Consider the following 12,123-nt stretch of genomic DNA (forward strand, 5'->3'; position numbering starts at 1 on the left):
AAGAGCAGCAGGAAGTTCAGCTGGAATAAAAGAGGGACCTTCAGGAATGCATGCAGTTTTTGTTGGGTGCAAAAATATGAGTTATTAGCGGAGAAATTCGTAAACAAAGACCAAATACCTCTTCCTCAATTTCTCTCACCCCAGATTTGGCGCTGCAGCAGTGTCGTCACAGGTTTCATTGCTCTCAGCGAATCATAATGCGCCACGATACGTCACCGCTTGCGTAAACGGCCGAGGCGCTGGCTGCATCATGGCTGCATGGCCGCTGCGTTTGCGTTCACAGCGATCGATACCGTTGCTGCCGCTCAACCTTGCAACGAAGAGCTCGCCAGGGAAGCAGGACTGCATTTCAGCGATATTCAGTGAAACGGAGCGCGAAATGATCCTCCGTGCTCGAGCGGTAGGTGTTTCCGCGTGCGATGGCGGTGAGCTGCCGGCCGCGCTGGCGGAAACCAGAGCTTCGTTTTCGTCGACGGAAGGCGTGTCCGGTCCGCCAGGCGACAATGTTCCCGACAGAACAAGCGTAGAAAGTTGCGCACGTACTTGGTATGGTTATTTCGTGGCTTTATTTAATGAGATTCAGCACTCACCGAGCCGCCAGTTTGCTGCTGCAGGGGCACCGGTAGGGGGTTTAATGAAGGCCGCATTGAGGCAACAGCTGCTCGAGAAAGGACTGGCCTCTGGGGCACGCCAAGAGACTTTTCGAGGGCAGGATTATACACATAATCCGAGGGCGACAAATGCAGAGAGCACACCATCGGTTTCTCTGGCTCTTTTGCCGTTTTATCATCGGCGGAGCACTGAGCGAACGCCGTGTTGGCGGGGCTCACCGCACGCCACCACATGAAAGGACACAATCGAGTCAACACTGCTGCTGCCCCTGAGCAAGCGCCTTGGGCCATTTAAACAGCCCTTAACACTACACACACAAGGCATTTTCTGGCTGTTTCCCGCGAAGTCAATGCTTTTCGAGCCACGCAACACACAACTAAACACTGTAGAGTGGATCAGGCGCTCGCGATGATGCATGGACCAAAAACAAAACTACGAAACTATCACGACCGGATGTATCGCCATGCCATTTTTCTTGTTTAATTTTGCACTAACTTTTACTTCTTCGCTTGAAACGATTTAAAAAGTTGGCAAATGCTGTTTATGTACGTTTAAGGTGTATTTCATTTTGCGTTTTATTAACAGTGATAAATCGCTCTCAACCAATCACGACTGGCCTGCGTTCGTAATCTCCGACGTCAAGAACGTGTAGTGCAGGAAATTCGAAGGGGCGTCAGCACCTCTCCTTCAGTTTTTCGCTATTTTCTCGCTTATTAAACATCTGTTCGCCGTAAGAATGGTATGACTGTGATTGTGATAGGATAATCTACCATTAAAGCTCAACTTACGGTTTCTCTTTAGTGTCCCTTTAAATAGCACTTGTCTCAGTTAATAAGAACAGTTGTGTCATCTGTCACGGTTTCCATAAAGTACAGCTTTACGACGGATGGCTCCACTGGTTTGTTGCTGAGAAAATCTACACCTTGCACTTTATACAGATACAAGTGGTGTACGATTTTGATTTCTTGTGGTTGAAATAGAAAGTTACTGCGTGAAACACAATGAATAAAGAAGTACAGCATTAAATGCCGCCTCTGTGGGGAATTCGAGCATGAATAAGCCAGCAGTTCTATACTCCATCTCTCAAGTTGGTTGCAGCACTGTGAAAGCTACACGGATTCTTAGCCAATAGGACGTGCTCATCAACGCCGCGTCGTCTCCTCGGCGTCTGCTTGCCATCCTGTTACACGCTCCATTGTTGGTGGATTGACGCAAAAAAATGTTTTGACGCTGTAACCATAAGCTGCATTTACATGCATGCGACAGCAGCACTTCGCTTTACCTGTACACTTTCCCTGCAGTTACCTTGCAGCCTCTTTAGGAAGTAGTACGGGCAAATGCCCTTACAAATATTCTGCTGCGCCACAGCGTCTGCTCCGTGTCTACTTTGCGTCTGCTCGCTACCGTCAGCACATACCATAGGTAGTAAACTAATGATGCAGCAAACAATTAGGCTTTTATAGCGTTCCGCATTGTCAACGCATCACCAATGCTAATGCTGTGGCCGTCATCTGCTTACTAAATATCCAACTAATTTTACGGCTTCGTGCCATGTCTGTAGTCCTGGCAGCGTGAAAACATACAGCCGATCTCAATAATTCCGAAAAAACATACCTAATGATTTGATGGACTTAGCGATGACGGATTTTGCCGCTTGTTTCTTGCTGTGGCGGAGAGCCAGTAACAAGCACGAATTTGGATCGAAGCGGGTGGTCAGCGCTGTATGGGCACTGCCATGTTGCCACAGTTTGGTGGCTATTACGGTTACCGGCAGTAACTGCCACAGTTTTCTCGGCATACGGCGTGCATGCGCAAAGGTCCTAATATGTCACGTATCGCTGTACTGTATCATGTAGCGAGCGAGAATAAAACTCTCTAGTGTAGCCAATAATCAGCCCGTTAGGCCCAGAACTATATACTGCTGCGCAAGGGTATTGCCTGTGTATGCCTCGTACCTTGAGCAGTGCTGCAACCAGCTTGTGAGATGTAGTATAGAAGACCTGCATATACTTGGATTTCTTATTCTTGTACATACTATAGGTTCTTTCTTTTTTATTTTTAATTGTAGTATTCTTGACTGTCACAGGAAATCAAAATTTTAGCAGCAACTATGGGCTTTCGACAACCCATATCAACAGGTCTCACCAAACCGCAAAACAATCGGCAACATGGAAGCCCCAAAGATTGTGTATTATTTTTGCACGTAGGCTGTATGCGTGGAGAGAGAGAGATGACCTTTATTGAGTGATGAAAGTTGCAATGTCCCTCAGTCACTGAAAAATCATTGCACAGTGACCCACAGATGGACAGAGAAAGAAAATACGACAGGCAGGTGCTGACACTGGGCTTCTTCGATTTTCGGAGTTCTGGAAGCCCGCTGGCAGCCAGACGGCAGCCAGCTAGTTCTGGTTCTGATAGGAAGTCACGTGGGCTGGAATCCCAAGACAACCTGGAGCTGCCCGAAGTTTGCAAAATCGAACGCCGGGACAGCACTGGCTGCGGGATAAATGTAAACATGCTACCAGCATGGCAGCGACCGGCGTGGGCGGCGCGTGCGGCGTAGCTCGGCCCATTTCTGCATTGCCACCGTGAAAATATACAGCTGTATATTCAGGGAAACAACCACTTTTGCGAGATTTCGCGCGACTGGGCATCTCACTTTGCACAGCGTAACAAACGGCCTGCGACGCGTCCGATGCGAAGATGCAAAATCGCACGTAAGTAATCGCGAAAAAGCGATCGCTCGAGGAGATCGGCCAACGGCGACATTTGAAGTCATTTGACAAGACACGAAAAAGCGGGTATGTCATAATGCGTAAAATTTCGTGCTGATCGACATGCTTAAATTCAATTTCAGAAAGTTTGTTTCGGTTGATAGTGCTTCTTTCAATTCTGCTCCTGTGCTGAAGGAGCTGGGGCTGCCGCTGGCGCATGAAAATGCACACCACCTGTGACCAGCGAAAAGCTTTCCACAAAAAATAATATTGGTCGATCATGAGAGTAATAATTAACCTAATATACGTGTGGCCACTATTCATCTCAACCAGTGCATTCCTTTAACATCAACGACGGTTTCGAGTTGCCATCCAAGCATACGACGGAGAGACGGAGCAAACATGGGCTAGCTGCGGCGCCTTCGCTATATAACTGCAGAAAATATAACGCCGCATATACGCAAGCGATGTGTAAAGGGATACCACTAGAGAAAGATGAACCGAGAAGGCACCGCAATGTCTGGGAATTGAGCATCTACAACTTCGCGAACAACTTGCGCGGAACACGATGAAAATGCCATGCAAGCATAGTCGACAGCGCCGACGGTCACAGCGCCGCGCGCGCTGTTTACGGCGGCAAGAAGCCTTCACGGCACACACACACACATAAAAGAAAGCTTCAAGTGGTTTGCCGCCGCTCGTATGGCACCAGGCTCGCAAGGCGGATCCCTAGTAAGATAACGCTATAAGCAACGCAATCAGCGATCCACGCACCGCGCCGACGTGTACGCGAGACAAAGTCCAAGACCACAACAGCCGCGGCGGCGCGCGCTAGCGTTTGAGGCAAGCCAGTTGGCTGAGCGAGGTAAAAGTCCTCAAGCATCTGCGCTGCAATCCGTCTAGTCCCCACTAAGATGGCGGCGAGCGCTCATCGCCTCTTTTTGTCGTCTGCTTGCCAGAGAGCAGCCAGAACAAAATCGTCCTGGCAGGTTCTGGCAGCCCGCGGGTAGCCAGAAGCGTCCTGCCCGAGTAAAACGAACGTGCAGCGGAAGTGCGTCACGCGGTGGGTGGAGTAACCCAAGAAAAACGAAGGCGCTCTGGCTGGCTCTGGCAGCCCGCGGGTAGCCAGAAGTGGAAAATCGAAGAAGCCCACTGTCATCTAATTTTCTCTCTGCCTGTGTGTTTGTGCACTGAAATATTTCAAGATTTCGAACCAACAGGCCTAAACATCCACAATTTTCTCCGTTCAGTCTCTCATTTGTGGAATTATTCTGAACTGCACTGACAAGCTCCACCAGGTACTCGGGGAAAATGGCAAATCAGTTCTGTGGAAACACGCAAAAGGGAAGAAGTTTAGGGAGAGGGAAAATTGGCATCCACCTATAAAGGAAAAGCGTAAGTTCTGAAGTTAAAGAAAACTTTTCCTGGTCCTAGGATTGAAGCTGGGATAAAACCCGTGATCAACCCCTTTCCAGAGTCTGTCCTGGGTTCCCAGCTGATTACAGGGCAAGGCCAAATTAAACTAGAACTCGAGGTGTAGCTTTCCTTCTGAGAAACTGGTATGGGTGTCCTTGTTAACTTTGTGCTAACTGTTACGTGGATGCCAATTTCTACCTTCGATGATTTACCAGGTACTGCTGCTGTGCACCTGTGGTCAAGAGGTGCAGTGTCAGCTGCATGCGTCAGCTTCGAGGAGACATTTTTTAAAATTTATCCTGTGTTCATAAGAACTGAATGAGCAGTGTGCCAGTCTGGGTAGCGTAGTCTATGCCTCGTGGACGCTTCATCGCGGTTGTTCCTTGCAGCACTGTGGAGGCTACGAACGTTGCTGTCTGGCAGCGCGAGCATACACCACTGAGAATTTGTCCGTGTAGTTTGTTTGTCTGCCCCATGCACGCAGCAACACCCTGCACCCACGATCGTAGTTGGTTCATTATGTAGCAGCTGCAAGAGACTCATTGCAGCAAGCTGAGGTTGAAGTCGTCTGCCTCTTTCGTGCACTTCCCCTCTCTGCTATGAGGCCAGAGCCTTCTAGCGGTACTGCACGAGGCAGTGTCAACCTATGTTGTTTGCAATAAACTAGATTTTTTTGTTGCCACAGTCAAGAGCTTAACTTCAAAATTTGTATTAATAAAAACATGGTAAATGGTGGTTTGTTCAGTAAGGCTTCAACTGGGGTTTGTTGGTACTACATCGTTCAGTTTATGAGCATTAGCATTAATTGTTTGACCTGCCGCGGTTGCTCAGTGGCTATGGTGTTGGGCTGCTGAGCACGAGGTCGCGGGATCAAATCCCGGCCACGGCGGCCGCATTTCGATGGGGGCGAAATGCGAAAACACCCGTGTACTTAGATTTAGGTGCACGTTAAAGAACCCCAGGTGGTCCAAATTTCCGGAGTCCCCCACTACGGTGTGCCTCATAATCAGAACTGGTTTTGGCACGTAAAACCCCATAATTTTTTTTAATTGTTTGTTGCCAGCATTATATGGGCTGCGAGACAATGCAGCCTTAGAACACCTCGTAGCCCCTACAGTGCTGCGGGGAACGACAGAAGTGGTGTGTAGTTCCGGAGACATCCTGTATGCAATGTTCCAAATGCTTCATATTATGGTGGCAAAAAAAAAAAAAAAAATCAAACCGCATGCACTGCTAAGGGTATAATACGTCCTTGCGCATCCTGATGAGGATGCAGGTGAGTTTGCTGTTGTCATCGCTAAGGGAAAGCTGTCCTTCATTTGTGTGCTCAGCCATTGAGGAAAAAAAGAAAAAGGCAGCGTGGAACTCCATTAATCGGTTAAGAGAAAATGCTCAGGTGGTTGAGCACTCAAACACCTGGTGTGGTAGCTCAGTGGCTATGTAATTATGCTGCTGTGCACGAGGCCATGGGTTCAGTACACTAATGTGGTGGATGGGAAATGCAAAGACTGCTACGCAGTCTCGTAGTGATGTTGTGTTTCAGGACATTAATTAAGCTACCACCATTCAATATGAGTATGGCTTTAAATGAATCTGTTCCTGTTATTGCAAAGCAAGGGACCATTGTAAAAGAGCTACTCTGTGGCAGAGGTGCTGCTGGTGAAATTACTGTTCTTTTTCTGCTCTGGCACTGGCTTATGTAAGATCTGATGGCACTAGAAGGGAGTCTGCACACTTCTGGCCAAGCACTGTCGAAGTTGCATTACGTTGCTGCGCTAACTAATCTGACTTGCTCTCTCGCACGACGTTCGTCACTGGCTTCGGCCCACCTGCAGTCTGAAGCAACCGAGAGGCAGCACATCGACCTGTTCGAAGAACAGCCGGTGGAAGGTCGTCGCCGCCGGGCCCTTAACGTCCGCTACATCGATGATGACATCCTGCTCCTTTGAAGAATCTGGCAGCACGTCATCGGCGTCGTCATCGGCGTCTCCCGAGCAGCAGCAACAGCAGCAGCCACTCCGCTGCCCACCTCTCTACCTGCGGAGGGAGAGCACACCACCACACGTCGCTGTGCTGCCCACCGTTGTCTCGGCAACCGCCCAAGAGTTGTCATCTTGCCGGTGATGACGACGCACTGAGAAGAGTGTTGTTGCCCGAGAACATTGGCAACCACTGAGGCCTGAACAAGAATACTGTGTGGTTGTGTGTGTGTGCATGTGTGTGGTTGCGAAAGATTCGTTTGCATAATGAACTGAAGTGTCGGCTGCAGTCCTGGACCTGAAACACAAGCCCACTGCAGTGTGTATTCATCAAGGGGAGGCATAGCAGCACAACTGCAACTTGGAAACGTGTGTGTTTATGTGCACTCGCAACACATATATTGCTCCAAATGAACCAGTTTCTCAAGATGTGCACGTTGCGAACATTACCCACTTGTGTGATACTGTGCTGTGTGCTTGGTCTGCCACATTTTCACTTTGTCTATAGAAGTAGTAGTTTGAGGTAGGGGGTGGGGGCAACACTGTACAGGTTTGGCTCTTCACATAACACAGTCCCATCGCCCACGGCTACTCCATTGTACTAGTGTTGGTGTGTATCCTTGTTGACCATCGGTGAGGGCACTTGCGGTAGGAGCATGCTGAAAGCGATGCGTTGCCCACTGTGTGTACAGAGGCCGTCGCCTGGTGAGCAGTAAGACATCCCCCTTCTGAGGTTCATCGATGCTGTAAATTGGCTGTGCTAGCACTCGTCATTTCTTCGGCTCTGCATCTTTCTGTAGATGTTTTTGTGATGCAGAGAGCCCTTCCAAAAACGTGAACAAATTGGCTCCCTGGGTGTGCAGACTGGAATCAAGATGGCAACCATCAGTTTTCAATTGTAGGTTCAGGCAGCAAAGAAATTTGGCATTTTGATTACTTCTACTATCCCGGGCAGGTGCGAATGTCGATTTGTAGCAATAGAAAAATGTCTGGCACGCTGACAGCTGTCTAGTGTGCAGATACAGTGGGTGCACTCGGAAGACACGCAAACTGCTGCAGGAATACGAGTGGTGCTTATAAGGTGTGTCTGCAAGGGTAAGATTTGCTCATTGATATAATTTGCTCATTTATGAGTGTCTGCAATTTGTCATACGCTTTAGCGGGGCCGTTAAGTGCATTACAACTACGGTATTTTTAAGTTGCAAAACAAATAGGGTTAGTCGTAAGTCATTCAGAGCCTGTAGTTTCCAGTTGGGGCAGTCGGCGCAGATAATGTCATAGTTGTGTGCAGCCACTTAATAGCACTTTACGAATCGGAGTGCCCTTGGATGAGGATTTCATAAAATGCAATGTCCTAAATATAATTTCAGAATTCTCTCATAGCCTGAGAGTTCGTTTAGGGGAGGAGAAGGAGGTGTCGCTGGTTGCTTGATGTGATGTAGAGCCACAGGTTCTTACATTGCATGAGAGTAGGGGGGGGGGGGGGGTTGCCCAGCCAACTGCTGGGCAACCCCCTGGAGTGCGAGTGCTCCTGGACGTGCCCAAAGTTCATTTCTGTCAACTCGGTCTTCCTTCACCTGTCTTCTTTTCTTTTAAATATTTCCTGTAAGCTATGCTATCGGGATGATTGGGCAAGATGGTGTCTTCATTATGTTGCATTGCCTTGGCCACAATTGTCCATTTCACAATATTTTAATGCTCACTACCACCTAAAGGGCCCCCGGCAACCTGGATGTAGGTTTGATCAAAGCCATCTGATACGGTAGTTGATGTATCCTAAGGTTGCTGGCAGCATGATTCGAGAAGCAAGCCACTTGTCGAAAACGTAGTTGTCGGTTGAGCTACTGGCTCATTGGTTTTTGTATTTCGAGAAGGCAGTGTCTGCAGCTTCCATCTGTTCACATCCGTGTGTCCCATCAAAGCCAAACGAGTTTTGGCGCTCGCAGTAAGTGCTTTCCTTGTCCGTGGCATCTCGTCGCTGTGGCTTATGAATGCGAGTGTCTGGCACTAGGAAACATCACTTGGTAGTGCTTTTGATGAGAAAAAAAATGCTGGCTAAGTGCAGCGTTTAATCAAAGCTGACAGCCGTGGCACAGTTGCTTCATTTTTGCTGGTTTCTCTTCTGACCAGATTCTTGGATGTTTGATCTCATCATTGCAACACTGGTGGGCATAGAATATTGGTTTTTGTTTCCAAACAGTATTCAATGGCTTTTTCGTTTTTTCTTTATCTTTGTTTGTTACTGGTATGCAATCAGAAGTGTGGGGTTTGTTTCTTTGTTTAAGCGTGTTTCGTGTTGCTATGTTTTTTCTATTCCTTTCAACTATTTTACAATGTCTTGCGGCCCCCCATTGGAACCTTGATGCTATACTTTTTCTTCGTGCTTTGTGTATTCTAGCATGCTTCTAGATGAATTATCTTTTAGAAACATTTGCTTTTTTGCTTTTGCAGCGTTTTATCACCTTATATGGTGGAACGTTTGCAATTGCTTTCATCCTTTCTCCTGCTTGCTTTTTCAACAGCAAATGTATTGTAGGGATTTTAGTAATTATTTCTAAAAGGGTGAGCATCATAATGATAGGATTCATGTGCAGTTATATGCAACTGTAAAAGCATCTCCCATGAGCCACTAGCGTGGTGCGTTTTATTTGAGGCTACAAAAAGGAACTGTGAAAATTGTACCTTGTACTCTTGTGCAGTTATTTTGGCATGCTTTAATGCAGTGTTGTGCCTGTTTGCTCGTTTGAGTGAATTGATGGAATGTGTAATCTATTGTAGAAGCATGGTGGCATACATGAAGTGTGAAGTTTTCTTTGGCAAGATTAGTACCTACATCCTAAGCTTGATTTCTGTGGCACTTCTCATTGTGTTGTGGTTAATGTGGCTTTTTATAAATATAGTTTTTCCTCTTTAGTTGCGTCATTTGGCAGAGTACTTCCTGTGTTAATGAATTTTGGCTCGTTAAATGTGTGTGCGTTTGTGTCCGAAATGCGTGGTATTTAAACAGTGTTTGGTCAACAAGCATGTGTACAGAAGCATATCGCATGTGTAGAAAGAATTCCTTTTCACAAAAGCCGTGAGGTTAGCCCAGAGCCATGACATTGCATATTCAGAAAATGTACACTCCGAGCATCCTGTTGTTTAACTAGCAGACATCCGTGTATAACATTTTACATCTTTGTCACCCCTATAGTTTTGAGTGAAGATTTCTCTATCGTGTTTGATGACAGATTATTTATAAATGCCTGCCCTATTCTGGCTTGTACTATTGTTTGCCAGCCAAATAAAAGTCGTGTTGTACATAGCATGGCCTTGTGCGTCTCAAATCGCTGTAGAGAATGCATCAGTATATGGTGTTATAGTGAATCTATCAACACCCCCCCCCCCCCCCCCCCCCCACACACACACACACACGAAAAAAAAAAAAAAAATGTCCTGGGACGGTGGCGCCACCTGTCGTTGCTGTGACATTATCGCCAAGCACGGAAGAAGGAAAGCGTAGTAGAGGCTCCGGCCACCACGGGCGTGTCGGAGAAAGTGTGGCGGAATTAAGTCACATGCTGTTTTTCGTAAAGGAGCACTGGGGCTGGTACCCCAAACATAAACGTTGCAACCGCGCTCCTGAGAAACTCGTTGCTGCTCTCGGCCTCTGAAAAGAGTTTTCCGCCGGCGTCTTTCTCGCAGCACATTTTGTTCGCGAGAAAATCTGAGTGGTGTGTAAGCTTGAAAGTTGTGTTTTGGATCTGAGTGTCAACCAGCAACACACTCAAGCAATCACGTCGCGGGTCTTCGTCGTCGTCTTCAAGATGCCACGGGAAAACACAGGAGCGCGTCTGCTTCACTAAAACTGCTACAGAAGTTTCGTAGGTTTTGTTTTAACGCGCGTCGGCAGCACACACTTCCGGCGACTCGTCACAATGCAAGCTCGCACTCATCTGCTCCAGCGAGCCGCAGAACCCCTGATTTACAGTGTACTAGAATTGGGTACCTGATTGGAGGAAAAGCGGCGTAAAGGGAGGCACACCAACATGGCTGCACTTCCGGCTTCAAAAACGTGACGTCAGGGTAGAGCGTACTCATGGAGGAAGAGGTTTCCTTCCTCCATGAGCGTACTAGATTGGGGGAGTGGGTCCAACTAAAGCCCCTCCATCCACGCGCCACCGCCGCGTATGGAGGGGTTTTAGGTCCAACGAGGGCTCTGCGCTGAGGCATTTTTTCATTGAAAATCCAGGTGACGCCACTGTCGCTTTCTGGCGCTGGCATCGAGGCACCCTATTTCTCCTGAATGAGCGGCCCCGCTCGCCGGCCGGATGCTTGTCGCGTCGGAGACCCTACCGCAGCTGCATGGAGCTTTGACAGGCGGATACTCGGTGGCGGTAACACTAAGATTATTCCCCACCGATCTATTGTTAATAAAACGGAAAAAGAGCGGCGGAAAGAACGCAAACGACACAACAACGACGGTGCGTCAAGCAGACGACAGCTACTCAGCCCGCGAGCTCACGAGCATTTACATGTGCGAGCAATGTTTAAAATTTATGCCGGTTATTTTTCACAGATTCGATGGTTACTTGCAAAGTTTTTGCGTAACATTTATGGGTGGATGAAAGAATGCGTTTGCAGAGACGTAAACTAGATGACGCCACCATATTAAGAAAAATAAAAAATGCTTAGGATTGCGAGCTTTTTTTTATATATAGGTGGTTATATTGATTCTATGCTGTACACAAACGCTTTGCACCCACTGTACGCTAATATACATGGTGTCCAAATCCACGATCCATAGGGGGCGCTCTCTGAATTAAAGTGCGAATCTTAAAGGCTATGTTTTTGCATGATTGAATGCGCCGAATGCGATTGCGAGAGCCGAAAATACGTTGGGTCTTTGGCGCCACCTAATATGCTAGTAATCTGCAAAACATTCAATCCAAATGCAATGCAAGTAAAAAAAAATACAAATTTTCTTCACCTCTAGGAGCCTACTAAAATACAAAAACCTGTTAGTAAGCACATTCTGTACAAACAATCTGTAAACATTTTTACTGTCACAATAAAGAAATAATTTTTTTAACAATAAAGTGTTGCTGGTAAGGCCCTTTTGCGTTTGATTGAAAATTGAGAGTGGACATATGGAGGGATGGAGGTGCTGACGAGAGCGAGAACTTGCGATTACGGTCATAGGAGGAGTATTCTATAGTGTACTAGAATGGGGGGAGTGGGTCCACCGGACGCCTTAGCAAGTGCCAAGGGTGAAGCAAAAAAACGCGGAAAATATGGCGGCGCTGCCATCGCCTTTTTTTTAATTCCCGGCCAATAAACGTTGGTTCCGGTTCTTTCGGCAGCGCTCATTGGCTGAGGCGAGCTCGCGAGCTGAGTAGTCGTCTGCTCGACGCACTGTCGTT

General features: G+C 47.5%; 1 protein-coding gene across 5 annotated transcripts in view; it reads left to right on the top strand.

The window, feature by feature from the left end:
* LOC119433581 (lysine-specific demethylase 4C-like) overlaps positions 1–10,028 on the top strand; it is a 67,394-nt gene extending 57,366 nt beyond the window's left edge. For all 5 annotated transcript variants that reach the window (XM_049659008.1, XM_049659007.1, XM_049659009.1 and 2 more), the window contains one exon: positions 6,578–10,028. In XM_049659008.1, the coding sequence (XP_049514965.1) occupies positions 6,578–6,866 (289 nt within the window). In that variant the 3' untranslated portion in view covers positions 6,867–10,028. The remainder of the gene's footprint in view (positions 1–6,577) is intronic.
* The last annotated feature ends 2,095 nt before the right edge of the window (positions 10,029–12,123 follow it).

This window comes from Dermacentor silvarum, chromosome 11, assembly GCF_013339745.2.
Source record: "Dermacentor silvarum isolate Dsil-2018 chromosome 11, BIME_Dsil_1.4, whole genome shotgun sequence".
Lineage (NCBI taxonomy): Eukaryota > Metazoa > Arthropoda > Arachnida > Ixodida > Ixodidae > Dermacentor > Dermacentor silvarum.